Consider the following 14,919-nt stretch of genomic DNA (forward strand, 5'->3'; position numbering starts at 1 on the left):
TATGGGATCCCTGCCCGTTCTGAAGAACATGACATAACTTGCTAATTGGTAGAAAACTATACATCTTATCTTCTATATGTCTTACCTTTAAAACTATTTGTGAATCAAGAATGATCAAGTTATATTCATTATAGACTGCAGGGTCATCCGCACCAGTAATGTCAAAGAAAACTGCCTGTTCAGACCTTAGAGGTTATGTTACAGGAAATAAAAGATTGATCATTTTACTCTAGCTCATATTTGCCTCTCTGTCAGTACACAATGCTTACAGCACAAAGATTATTGTGCTATCATTTTCAAGAATATCCGCATGCACAGCTGCATGATGGAATGTCCTAGTTTATAGCATATTTGTGATTTCTCAGTAGCATATCTTAGTGAAGTGTATTCAGTAAATCTGACAAAACCATATCTTGTTAACCTTGAATTGTGAATCTCATCTGTCTTCTTCTTTTGCATGCTGTCTTCACAGGAACAAAAAATGCAAGCATATTTGGTAGGATCTATTGGAGTCAGTGGCAAAACAAAATGGGATGTGCTAGATGGTGTAATCAGGCGTCTTTTTAAGGTAAAGGTTTTAAAATATAGCTTATTGAGTCAATCCAGAAGCATGACCATAGGCTAGATTTTGTTAGATTCACTTATATTTCTTCTTAATCTTAGCTATCACTAAACAAAAATAGCACGGCTTTCTTGTGAAGTATAAGTTTAATAAAGATTATTTCAAAAAATTTAAAAAAGTTTTTCTTGTAAGAGAAACAGCCATAGGGGAACAATTGGAGGTGGTTCTGAATGAATAATGTGCTCTCGAGTTGCAACTGACTCATGGCAACTCCTTCTACCAGGTGTTCCAGGCAAGAGATAAGCAGAAGTGGTTTGTCATTGCCTTCCTCTGCCTAGCAACCCTAGTCTTCTTTGGTAGTTTCCCTCCTAAGTGCTGACTATGGCCAACCCTGCTTTGCTTCAATTGGGCTAAGGTGGGCCATTCAAGCTGCTGTGGGCTGGTTCTATGAAACCTTATATATTGTCACGATATCACATCTTATTTTCATCCTGCCTTTTCTCCAAGGAGCTCAAGGGTGGCTTATCTGATTCTTCTGTAATTTGTAAGAGAACTAGGGATCTTTTATAGAGAATTCTGAACATAAACCTAGTGTTGCAAGATTTCTGTCAGGAATGTAACTAAGATCTAGCTTGTTTTATGCTTTCAGCTATATTTCTGTTTTCTCTCTGGGCATAAAACATACATGATCCACATTTTCTTCTTATAACATTTTTTGTGGCAAAAGAAATGATTTTGAGAGATGCACAAAGCACTTCCATATTTCCAATTTGTACCTGATCATAGAACTTACATAACTATTTCATTGTATTTTTAAAAAACTTTAACAAGGATTCTTCTTTACTATGCAATCCTTGCCAGTCAGGGGTCATGTAAAACAAATGTGAAACGTCACAGATCTATGTAGAAAAACAGATTTGGCAATGTGATGCAGAGCCCTCCGTTTGAAATCTCTATGCAGGTCTAACCCATCTGCCATTCAAGCACATGTTCCTTTGAAGGAAATATAGTGCAGGTAGATGATATCTACACTTGGTGACAAATACCAACATACATCAAAATTTTCATTTTGGTGAATGCTTTCTGTTTTATCATGTTGAATGAACTAGCATTATTGTTGCAAAGTAGGGCATCAGCCCAGTTGTCAAAGCAATTGCACACCCCCGACAAACATTTTCTTAGCCATCCAGGCAATTATCCATCACCAAAAATGGGGGATGCTTTTTAGTGGGTCACAAAAAAAAATCATAAATTCCCTTCTCACCTCAATTTTGCTCTAGTTTAATGTACTGTTCAATTCCCTGTTAATCCTGTTCCTTCTCATTCCTTCTGCACAAGCTGTTCTGTATTAAGGGAAATGTCAAATATGTTCTGAATGTTTAGATATGCTGGTAAGATTGCATAAGGGAAACATCAGTAACCTTCATGACATCAATCCATTTTTGTACACCTGAGATATTATAAATTATCTGTAAATTATGGAAACAAGAGAGATATGTGAACAGATGTTTGCACAGATTATGTTAATCTTATCTCATATATTATAGTTACCACTTATGTATATTTTGTTTTTATTTCAGGAATATGTTTTCCGAATAGATCCAACGACTAGCCTTGGTTTAGGCTCCGATTGTATTGCTAGCTATTGTATAGGTGATATCATTAGATCTCACAGCCAAGAAGTGCCTGAATTGCTACCTTGTGGGTATCTGGTTGGTGACAACAATGTAATCACTGTGAACCTTAAAGGTAAGACCATGTTTGTCTTCTAATGCTTTCATCTTGTAGCCAAACTGTAATTGTTACTTTTTTCCACATCATCTTTTCAGCACAATGCAGCATTGTATTCTTACAAATATATTCTTAGTTTAGGCAGAATTCTGTTTGTATCAGTAAATGGATACATAGGAACAAAGTTTGAGTCCAGCGGCAACTTTAAGACCAACAACGTTTTCTTTTCTTAGATAGCTGAGAAAGTGTGCATGCACACAAAAGCTCATACCTTGAATAAAACTTCATTTGTTTTAAAAGTGCCACTTGTCTCAAACTTTGTTCTACTGCTTCAGACCAACACAGCTACCCACCTGGGGCTTTTTTTGAACAGGAATGCAGTTCTGGCTGGCTTGGCATCAGGGAGTGTGGCCTAATGTGCAAATCAGTTCCTGCTGGACTTTTTCTACAGAAAAAAGCCCTGGGTAAGGCTTATCATGCACAATGGGTTTCCAAAACAAAGACAACCCAGCAGCAACTGGGACCTTACAGTGGTAGCAGACTGTAAATATTAGCAACCAGGCTCAAAGTCCACATCAAGGCATCTGGTGTGGCATATTTCATTTTTTTTTAATTTGTTTGGCTTATTTACAGCCTGCCATTCTCACTGAGACTCAAGGCAGATTACAGAGTAAAGAAAGAGGGGGGAAATGTAATTGCACAATATAGAAACTCCAGAAAACAATGTAATAGGAGTAGAAAAACAATTCAAAAACAGTACATGCAACAATGAGAACATAATATGCTTATGATGCAAATAGACATATATAGCTGCTGGTTTTAACTACAAGTTTCTGCAAGTGCAAAATGCAATGCACACTGGAGCCAAAAATCCTAACTATGAATATATGTTGATGGGGTCAGAACTGGCAGAAACTGATCAGGAGAGAACTTGGAGTCATGGTAGATACTTCATGGAAAATGTCAACTCAGTGTGCAACTGTAATAAAAAAGGCAACTACTGTGTTGGGGATTATTATGAAGGGGATTGGAAACAAACCAGCCAGTATCCTGCCCCTGTATAAATCTATGATGCAGCCTCATTGGGAATACTTCGTACAATTCTGGTCATCATACCTCAAAAAAGATATTATAGCATTGGAAAAGGTGATATGCCAATAAAGGTATATGATACAATTAGCATTGGAAAAGATGCAGAAAAGGGCAACTAAAATGATTAAGGAATGGAACATCTTCCCTATGAAGAAAGCACAACAAGCCTGCTGGTTCTGGGTCTCTCACCCAGGTGCCAGCTTCCCCCCCCCCAAAAAAAAAAAAAAACAGAACCAGGAAAAGGGACAACAGGAGAAGGCCAAGAAACTCAACTGTTAAAAAGTGGCCTTTTAAACAATGAAAATTAGGCCAAACAGCCCCGCCGCAAGAACCAGAACCAGAAGAGAAAAGGAACAACAGCAGCACAACACAGCAGCAACAAATGAAACACAGAATCCTTTTAAAACAGTAAAAAACTTAACTTTTAACAATACAGGAACTTTACCAACCCCTCCCCCCAAAAAACCCCTTCACCCTAACCCCAAGAAATCTAAGCCACCCAAATCAGGAAAAGTAAAAGGACACTGCACTTTTAAAAGTCCTCTCACTAAAGTAAGATGTGGGCAAATTGGCAAAAAAAACCCCCCACCCCAGGCCTCCTCCCCCAGCAGAACCCCCTAACCCTAACCCCAAATAAGCTACCCACCACCCAAATCTGGATAAGTAAAGGGACTCTGAGTCTTAAAAAGTCCTTTTACCAACTAAAATAAAAACAAGAACCCAAAGACTGTCTTACCTTAGATGTCTTCTCTACTCCAGGCAAGTCTGGTAAGGCTGAGAGAGAGCAGCAGCAGCTGCGGCCAAGGGCCAGCACAGCACAATCTCTCTCTCACACCAACACACATCAACACAGCAGCAATGGAGGAGTCCAGCCAGGCAGACTCCTTAAAAAGGTTCTCTGGCCCTACAGAGAGCAGTTTCAAAAAATAACACTGCTCTGTGATTGGCCAGACAACAGTGCTTACTTGGCTACCCAAGTAAGCAAAAGATCAAAAGAACAACAATGTTGCTGTTGGCTGAGGGATCAGCTACACAACAGCCCTGCAAAGCATGCATTTGCAATGCATTTTGCAAATGCATGCTTTGGATTGGCTGCTGGGGCTCCTCTTCCCCCTCCCCCCCTCCCTGATCCCAGGGAGGCTAAGGGAGAGGCAGGAAAAGGCGGGAAAGGAGGCAAACAGTTCCCCTGAGGCTGTAGAAGCCCCTTTCCCACCTTTTCCATGGATTTCTGTATACTTTCGAATATATATACGGAAGTATATGGGGAGCCTTACTCGGCTCCCACATAATGGGCCCCAATTGGATTTGGCTGTATGCGATTCTGTATACAGTCGAATCAGGGGTGATTCGGTGGTTGATTCGGTTCGGCCGAACTGAATGCACACCCCCAATATGGAGCAGAGGTCCATCAGTAGCTATTAGCCACATAGTATAGATGGAACACTTGGGGGGGGGGCAACAGGGGGAGGGCTTCTGAAGTTCTGGCTCTGCTGGTAGACCGCCTGATGGCACCTGAGTTTGGACCGCCGTATAACACAGAGTTTTAAACTTAATGAGCCATTGGCCTGATCCAACATGGCTTCTCTTATGTACTTTTGATTTCAACTTTTGTTCAGTTAACCATTTGTTAGTATGTAAAGTGATGCAATTAGGTAGAATGAAGTTGGTTAGTTTCAGCCCTTTACTTTCCTCTTAAATATGTAACATTATACAAAAAGAGAATTTTAATGAGAATGAGGAGTTAGATTTCTGAATCAGCCACTTCAAATACATTCAGATTCAGTTTTATTACAGTCCACAACCAGATCCAACTGATAAAACAAAACTTCAAAACAGGAATTTTAAATATTTCATACAGCCCACAGGAGCTTGCTGTTTTAAGTATTTTTCAAAAAGACTTTTGTCTCATTTGGTGTGATCTCTCTCATCTGCTAAACCTTGCTGCTGTCACTTTGACCTTTTGATTTTAAATGCCTCTACCGTTTCAGACACAGTTCGTTGCCTCACTTGGTTTTTGCTTCACATTTGCTTGGGTTATATTGCTCCCACTCATCAAATCATGTGACTAAGCACTCTTTAGTGTTTATTGCCTGTAGGGAAAGGTCTATATTACACTGTATATTGCAGAATGTGAAGGAAGGTTTGTATTAGAGGGTTTTTGGTTTTTTTTACCAAGGGTCAGGTTATCAAAAACAGCAATCAATTTCAAAGGTCCTTTCTATGAATTACTGCATACTTTCCAGTCATGACAAAAAGTACAGAGATTACAGGGTTCCCCCCACCCTCTTTTCCCTCTCCTCTTATTTCCAGGAGTAGAAGAAAACAGTTTGGACAGCTTTGTATTTGATACCTTAATTCCCAAACCAATTAGTCAACGGTACTTTAATTTACTGATGGAACATCAGAGAATTATCCTATCAGGACCTAGTGGTACTGGGAAGACTTATTTAGCCAACAGACTCGCCGAATATGTGATAGCTAAATCTGGCAGGAAAAAACCTGAAGATTCCATTGCTACTTTTAATGTAGATCACAAATCCAGCAAGGTAAGATATCAGAAAATAAGAATATTTAAAACATGTTACAAATCTTCAGATATTTTGTTCCACACATCAGAGTTCCACATCTGCTGCTATCTTCTCCCCCCGCCGTTAATTTAGCCACTTTAAAAGAAATAATATGCTAGTGTATCCAGAGGTATGAAAATTATTAATATGCATATGCTTACATCTCAAATGCATTCTATTTCAAGAGAGATCAAAATAAAGTAGAACATATTTTTCTTATTACTTTCTTTGACAATGAATTGCATTGCATTGGCATCTCTTATCTGCACATCAAATTAGACCTGGGCAAATAACGTATTTGCATATTGACTCACCGGCCATTTTCCCACTGACCTTACTCCGGAGCGACGTCCCTCTTCACCACGCAGCATCTGCGCGGATTTCCCACCAACTGCTGCGCACAACCAGGAAGTGCCGCGGCTTTTGCGTCGCAGATGTAAACCGCTAAAAACCAGTTTACATCTGCGACGCAAAAGCCGCGGCTCTTCCTGGTTGTGTGTAGCAGTTGGTGGGAAATCCGCGCAGACACTGCGCGGTGAAGAGGGACGTCGCTCCGGAGTAAGGTCAGTGGGGAAATGGCCACCGTGTGGGAAGGTGCTGCCCCATCCCCTGTGCAATTGCCAAGTCATCTGCATACTGTGAGAACATGGAGGAAATGTCCATGAACATACCTCCTGGCCCCTTCCCTGTGATTAGCAACATTTGAACTGCAGTGTCAGTGATCACAGGGAGAAGGAGAACATGTAGGCACTTCCTCCAACAACATACCTAGATTTAGACCCTCCCAAATGGAAAGGAAAAATCACTAGCTGGTGGGAGGAAGACAAGAGGAAGAAAGAAGAAGAAGAAAATGCCACTGACCACACGGGTGGAAAGCAGTTTATACAGCCTAACTTAGCTACTACTAAGAGAGGTATCTGAAGATAACCCAAGGAATGTAGTCAAGTATGCTTGATCAGCAACACAAACCCTAGCTGTATACATAAACAGGTGGATGAACATAACCAGCCCTCCTGCCAGCTTCATTTAGATGACAAAGGAAATTGATTTTTCTCTCATCTTGTCCTGCATATGTATATCGTTCTTATTTTTTGCTCGTAGGTTAGAAGCCAATATCCTGTGCTCTGAAAAGCAAACCTGTTGCCTATTTGCTAATCATTCTCTTTCTTTCCCCCTCCTCCTATTGCCATCTGTGAGAAACAAACTTAAATATGGTGTGGGGAGTGTACACTAAAAGCAGAATGCAGCCACAGACATTGTGCTGCCAAGCTGTATTTGTCATAGTTGCTATCCAAAAGCACCTCCCTAGCAATGATCCCATTGTGTAGAATTTGCTCCAGACAGTCTGGTTTATTGTTTCCTGCTGGTTGTTACGCATTTTATTCTATATGTAAATTACTTCGGCAACTGTTCAGAAAAGCACCACGTATATACTGAAGCAACACCAGTAGTAATAGTAAGACCTGCATACTTGCAGCAAGGGCTTTCCACCTTGCTCCCTAGAATGAGATCCTGCATGATTTAGTTAAGGTCTGGAGCAAAGTTTTGATGGACCTTGCTTTGCCAATCTGCATCATTATAACATGCCCACTTCTGGAATAAAGAATTCAGCTTTGATGGCCTCCTGGTTCTTCCAGACTGTGCGAGTCTAATGTCTTCATTCAAACATTGGGTGAAGAGGGTGTGTAAATAGAACTATTATATTTTACTGATTTTGCTTTGTTTTTTTAAAGGATTTACAACAGTACCTTGCTAATCTGGCTGAACAGTGCAGTGCTGATAACAGTAGTGCAGATCTTCCTATAGTAATAATTCTTGACAACCTTCATCATGTTGATTCTTTGAGTGACATCTTCAATGGTTTCCTTAACTGCAAATATAACAAATGGTAGGCGAGCTCTTTACTTCACTGATAATCTGAACTAAAATCATTGGAGCAACTGTTGCAGATTGTAAATGAAATTTGTATTTTAATATCATACTTCATTTAGAAACATGGCTAATTTATTAGTTAGTTACCCATCTACAGTGTTTCATTCTGAGTGCTATTTATGATCTTTTAGGAAACAGAGGGAACTTACCTTACAAACATGAAGTTAAGGACCGAAAGCTTAGGACAATAGTAGTTGTCACAGATGGAGAGGGCTGCAGTTTCCTTGCCTTACTTGAATCTAGGATTTTCTCCTTGAGGCTTTCCAGGCTGATGTTGACTGGGGACTACCTGGCGGAAACACTTGCCACAGCTGTTCAGCACTGACTGTTTAAGGGCTTGCCAACTGTTTAGCAGCCTCCTGTCCTTCAGATGCTTGCTGGCTGCTGGGCAACATAGGAAGGCAAGATAATGCCACCCCAGCAGCTGCGGTCAGCTTCACACACACACATACCCTGGCTTGCCTGAGGGAAGTCACAGCTTGCTGCTAGCGAGGCTTAAGAGGAGAGCAACAGAGATTGCACAGAAGATAGCCAAGTCTATGAAAAGGGCAGAAGAGGAGGCCAGTGAATGTACTCACATTCTGGCTCCTGAGCAAGAATGAAGCAAGGCCAAAGGAGACAAGGTCTCCCTAACTTAGGCCGAAGGGATAGAGATAGCTGGTTGTAGCCCTCAAGGGCAGAGGCTATGTAACAATTATATGTTTGAAGACTATGTACCTTACTGGACTGAGCCCTACCATGAGTGCTATAGAATCAAGCACTTTATATTGAGTTAAACCTTTTTCATATCCTTCATAGCACTTAAAATTAATATCAGTCTCTTATTGTAGATACAGCACTCATAAATGTCAATAAACACCGAAAAACATCTTATAGAAGTAACTATTGCTTATCCGGTTCAGGGACTCAGAGAAACAGCTACGGCTTTCATTCTAGCTAAGGCCTTATAGAAGAGTCAAGCCAGCTGGAAGGAACAGAAAATTAGCAACAGCTGCTGGCCGCAGGAATGTTCTGTGGCTTCCATCCATTTTAAATATAAAACCAAGATGAAGGTAAAGAGAGGAAGGGATGTGGCAGTAAAGTGACAGCAGTGAGAAAAGTTGCAAAGATTAAGATATATATAAAAATAAATATGTGCAGAAATTTGTCAGATCTCTTTGACACAGACCAATCCTGTTTGAAAGTATAGTTTATAGTTTTTATAGTTTATAAAAACATGGGAGCCTTTATAAAGCTGTATCAATTTATTCCTTAGCCCTTATATTATTGGAACCATGAACCAGGGAATTTCATCTTCACCTAACCTAGAGTTACATCAAAACTTCAGGTAAATATTCTTTGTGTTTGGAACCCCTTGATGGTCAACAGAATCTTGTGCTGTGTATCCTCTAAAGGTGGGGGCAGGTTGGGACATGAGAGGACATTCAGCAGTAATGGCACACACTCATGCACCCTGTTAGCCTTCCAAGGCAGGTCAAAGGCTGCTGTTTTAATGCATCTTTGACCAGATTATAGGCATTGATTAATGCCTTACGGATTTATTTGCCTTTTAGATTTCTGTTGGATATGGTCTAGGGGTCTTTTGCGAGGGCAGGCCTTGAATTCAGCAGGCGCTCACAGGAGCACAGCTCCTGAACCTTTCTGAGGGTTCTCCCTCTTCCTCCCCACCTACCTTGTCCATTGAGTAGTAGGTACAGCTTTGCCACACCCCAGCAGCCCTCATTAACCCCCGGAGGAACCTGTGCCACCCTTTCTCCACTTTTTATGTGATTTTGGGTGGCGGGTGGCTTGCTGGCCTTTTGACGGGGGGCTAGGATGGAAAGCTTTTAAAAATCAATCATAAAATATGCATTTTGACATGTTCATTTGGTTTAAATTTGTAATAACTGAATGACAGTGCATGTGTTTGTGCCAATGCGGGCATGCAGCTCAGGAAGCACCACCTGTATAGACAGCATAAAGCAAAAATAATGTCAAGTGGCCATAAACTTGGCATAATTTGACCTTTGCAAAGGGCAGCCAACACTTCTTTCTACCTCATTTATCAGGCACTCAGGTGGTACAAACAGTTATCCACTCTATCACTGTTGTGTATGTGATTTCCACTAGCTTAGGATGTTGGGGCCAAAAAGGTCGCTTTTGAAGCACTTGGATAAAACACCATAGAATAAGTATATTAAGGTTTAATAGAATTTACTTTTATCACTGACCTCAGCACTGAAACTGAAGGACTTCTATGTGTTGTGTAGCTGAAAGAGATTTTCCCCTGAGGCAGATCCATAGGGCTTGTAGTTCCACAGGTTTTTCATTAATGATGACCAAGCAAAGGCCACAGTGCAAGATGTTGCTAGCCAACTCTTGCTACTGATTCCCAACATCTTATAGTTGCATTGTCTGGTACACAGGGGTTTTTATTAAGTCTCATAGGAGACATCAAGCCATATCTATCTTCCATACAATTACCTAATCTTCATTTAAAACCCTTTTGCTAATGTGGCACTGATGTCATGTTAATTATGCAGTATGTAAAACTGCACTCCTTTTTGTTTATCTTATATCTACTGTCTATCATCAATTTAGTGGATGGCACAGACTCTTTGTATTTTGAATCTGTTCATTTCATTGATTCATTCCCTTGTGTAGGTGGGTGTTGTGTGCTAATCACACGGAACCCATTAAAGGGTTCTTGTCCAGGTATTTGAGAAGGAAATTGATTGAGACAGAAATAGAGAGGAATGTCCGCAATAATGACCTCATCAAAATTATTGACTGGATTCCCAAAACATGGCATCATCTCAACAGCTTTTTAGAAACACACAGTTCTTCTGATGTAACCATTGGTGAGTCTACTGTTCAGATAATAATGCAAATTGAGGGTCAGAGTTTAACTTAAATGAGTCTGCTGAGTTAAAGTTAATCTAATCAACAGTTGACCTGTATCCATAATGAAAACCTTTGGGAGTTGGTTGGATTAGAATTTACATTTGCAAACTTAACAGCACTATTACACCACTATAAATAAAATGTTCCTGCTAAAACTAAATAAAGACACACACAACTCACTCACCTTTCATAACTGCAATGTTGAGTCTTCTTCCTTCCTTTGTATCCTTTATTGCTTCTATTCATTCTGAGTAGTACGGTCAGGGAAGCCTGTTTTCCACCACACTTGTGGGATTCTGGTTCCTTCATCTCATAGCTGTGCATATCTTCTGTGTTTGTCAACAGTTTGTTGTGCTTACTCATAACTACATCTTTCCTCTTAGTAATGGGTTTCAAACAAACAAAAAAACACCACAGCCACTGCTGTGGGAGTGCATGGGAATGGAACCAAGAGACAGCCTCTTATTTCAGAACTGCACTCTTTATTTGATCTCTATTTGCATGCTACAGTGAAGACTAGGGATGGGTAAGAACCACCTCACAAACCTAAATTTGTGATGAAAATTGACTGGTTCGTGAGCCAAGGTTCATTAATCAAACCTCCCATGACCCTCCATGTGGTTTTCAGAAGGTTGGGGAGTTTGTGGCACATGCTTTGGTGGGGCTCCTACTCCACCCCACCCCAGCCAATCCTCTCCAAACTTAGAAGAGGATCCTGGGGAGTTCAACTCTGAGTTTGATGCCTCTAGCATGCAGGTGGGCCATTCAAAACACTTCTGAACCTGTGACTGTGATTTCCCCAGAAAGCACTTGCTCTGGGAGTCATAACTTGCCTCCCCCCACCCTCAATCCAATTCTCACCCAACTTGGAGGACAGGTAGAGGAGAGTCAGCTGAAGAAATGCTGTGAGTTTGGCATCTTTTGCCAGCAGAAGGCTGGTTCTTCTGCATCAAGAACCACACAAAATGAACCAGTTTGGTAAATGGGACGGTTCATGAAGGTTCATGGTTCACACAGCCCAACAAACCGAAATGAACCTAATTTTTCCCCGCTCATGCCCATCCCACATGAAGACTTCTAAATCCACTCAGCTAGCCATGGTTAATAAGATGTCTCAGAAGTCATCTTCTACAAATCATACTTTAAATAGTTTAATTAATGTTTCTTATTGGCCTAGAAATTTAAATTCTAAGACCATTCAGGTTTCCTTTAGCATTCAGCTGCTTCTAGCCCTTTGCTGATCCAGCCTTCTGTAATGGCAAAGTAGTTGCTGCTCAGTTGCTTTCTTCACAGAAAAAAAAATCCATGGTGAATGACTACTATAGTGCAACAATAGCTCAAAATCTAACTATGCGTGAATGCAGGTATGAAATATTGGCAGACCTCACCCATTAAATTGGCTCAAAATAATAGATCAGAAGAACTGCCTTAGAAGTTCAGAGTTCAGAGACCTAGAATATGATAGCAAGTGTGTAGAGATTCAGAATTGCAAAAATCTCCCTGGGCCCTTTGCTAAATGTGTCCAAATGGCCCCAAATCACTAAGCACCCATCGGCAGTTGCCTACATGGCAGCTGGCAGTACAGACATACAAGTCAGATAACATTTCACATAACTAAAACATTTCACATAATTACATATTCTAAGCCAACTCTCACTGAGTATAGCTGTGCATCCACAGTGTTCCAATATATTTCTCTTTTAGAACAGTGTATTAGAATAATGTGTTTTTTTGTGTTGACATGCTCAAATGAGGGATGTGGGCTGTTTGTCTCATTACATATACTAGCTCACTTTCCACTATACTTTAATGCACCCTGTTTTTCTAATGGCTAACATATTATTTCTCTTTTAGGCAGTGTATCAGAATATTTGGGGGTTTTGTTTTTTTGTATTGACATACTCAAATGGGGAATATTGGCTGTTTGTCTTATTGCATATACCAACCCATTTTCCACTGTGTTTTAATGTCTTCCTTTTTTTTCTAATGGCAAACTATAATGTATGTTATAACCTCTTGGGAAACCATGCCCTCTATTTAAACTAACAAAAGCCAGAATGTTACCTAGATTTATGGTACTTCGCACCTACAACAGCAGTCTTTTAGCATCACCCTCCAGTGTTGTTTCAGCCCTGCTTTGTTCTAACACTAACACGGATCCCTATTTGTGATTCTTTTCATCTGCTAAAAGGGATTCAACGTACCAACTCACTGCCCATTTATTTAAGAACTGCTGCTTGCCATTTCCATTTTATCTGATGAAGTCTGCTTAAGAGCATACAAAAGCTTACATTCTGAATAAAGCTTTGTTGGTCTTAAAGGTGCACTTGTCTACTGCTTTGTTCTATTCCACATAACTGTTCACAATATGGCATGTCTTGTTTTCAAATGAAATGTATTTTGTATTATTCCCACAAATGTAGAAAAAGGTTAACTGGAACCCATAGAGGAAATCAATTTTTATAAAATTACAAACCATATTGCTATATCACAGATATAGACAAGGGGCTTTTCAACCCCCTTGTTTTCTATCCAGCAACATTATTTTAACTTCCTTACAGTCCCAATATACTGTCAGATTTTCTTTTTTAGTCTGGGTAAATGCACTACCTTTGGCAGAAACGGTGGGCCATTGTGTTGGTGTCCCTCTATCTCAGAGATTTGTCAATGCAGAAGAGTAGACATTGAATGATTAAATCATTTTTTCTTTAGTTGTGGTTTATATTCCACTCCAAGAACTCACTTTATAACACCTCTTGTTGCTAAGTTTCCTGTCTGCCTGCGTGATTTTCACCTTGTACTTTTCTTGGCTGGTAGTGATAAGGGAATCACACTCTCTGAAGTTAAATTTATTCTTCCTGCTCTTGATATTATGAGCTTGTATTATCATCTGAACCTGAGGATTGAGTCCCCTCCCCATTTAATAATTTGGGGCCTGTTTTTGATTTGCCCACATTGCTCAAATTTCTGAACAGGAACAGGATTTTTTGAATTGTGTTTAACTAAAATGGTCCTTTCAGGTCCTCGCCTCTTTTTGCCCTGCCCTATGGATGTGGACAGTTCCAGAGTGTGGTTCACAGATCTCTGGAATTATTCCTTGGTACCATATATTATGGAAGCTGTGAGAGAAGGCCTTCAGGTAAGCTTTTTCCTAGGAGCATTTTCTTTGGGGAGCCATAACTCAGGCCCTTTTAATCCAATCCTTACCAAACTTGGAGGACAGGTAAAGGAGAGTCAGCCAGAGATGCTAGGAACAGTGTTCCTAGCATATGCATTTCTACTACCTCGTGAATCTCACAAATCAAACTGGTTCATGAAGCAGCTAAAAGTCTGTGACTCCACAAGTCATAAACCAAACCAAACCACATTTTCCCAGTTCTTGCCCATCCCTAATTCTGACAGGTCTTTAAAACCTGGGAAGAAAGATTTCTTGGCAGTCTCTGCTTACATAAACAAGCATAAGCTTCTCGGTCTCATAGATACTAATGTTAGTGAAGGCAGGAACATTCATACAAGTTCCAGTTTACTTCCTTTACTGGCTAGAGATCACCCCCCTCACACACACCCACACACACACACACACACACACACACCAGTCTTATAGGAGCTATTTCCCTCAGACTTGCTAGAGATGGGCTACATGTCCCACTTCCCTAACTTGATCCTCTCCCAGTTTGCATCGCTTTCTCCCTGTTGTCAGTTCCCAGCGCCTAACTGAAACACTCAACTGAAGAATTCCATTTTAGTCTCCTGTCATTCAAGGTTCTTATACTGGGTTACAGCATTAAGAAGAAGAAGACCGCAGATTTATACCCTGCCTTTCTCTCTGAATCAGTCTCAGAGCGGCTTACAATCTCCTTTATCTTCTTCCCCCACAACAGACACCCTCTGTGAGGTGGGTGGGGCTGAGAGAGCTCTTACAGCATCTGCCCTTTCAAGGACAACTCCTGAGAGCTATGGCTGACCCAAGGCCATTCCAGTAGTAACCATTTACTGTCCATCACATTGACACATTCCTGGCAAAGAGAAGCTGGAATATATGCCCATCCACATAAATTTATGTAGTCATGTTTGGGGAAATTATTATACCCTGCTTAATTTACAGAGCATGGGTTGGACAATTTTTCATCTTGATTTTCATCCTAACAATCC

At 40.5% G+C, this 14,919-nt stretch overlaps 1 protein-coding gene across 5 annotated transcripts in view; it reads left to right on the forward strand.

The window, feature by feature from the left end:
• Window positions 1-14,919, forward strand: part of NAV3 (neuron navigator 3) — a 934,586-nt gene that overhangs the window by 916,318 nt on the left and 3,349 nt on the right. For all 5 annotated transcript variants that reach the window (XM_060245118.1, XM_060245119.1, XM_060245121.1 and 2 more), the window contains 7 exons: window positions 473-568; window positions 2,143-2,311; window positions 5,696-5,931; window positions 7,686-7,840; window positions 9,140-9,211; window positions 10,528-10,724; window positions 13,788-13,906. In XM_060245118.1, the coding sequence (XP_060101101.1) occupies window positions 473-568; window positions 2,143-2,311; window positions 5,696-5,931; window positions 7,686-7,840; window positions 9,140-9,211; window positions 10,528-10,724; window positions 13,788-13,906 (1,044 nt within the window). The remainder of the gene's footprint in view (window positions 1-472; window positions 569-2,142; window positions 2,312-5,695; window positions 5,932-7,685; window positions 7,841-9,139; window positions 9,212-10,527; window positions 10,725-13,787; window positions 13,907-14,919) is intronic.

This window comes from Heteronotia binoei, chromosome 8 (genome assembly GCF_032191835.1).
Source record: "Heteronotia binoei isolate CCM8104 ecotype False Entrance Well chromosome 8, APGP_CSIRO_Hbin_v1, whole genome shotgun sequence".
Classification (NCBI taxonomy): Eukaryota; Metazoa; Chordata; class Lepidosauria; order Squamata; family Gekkonidae; genus Heteronotia; species Heteronotia binoei.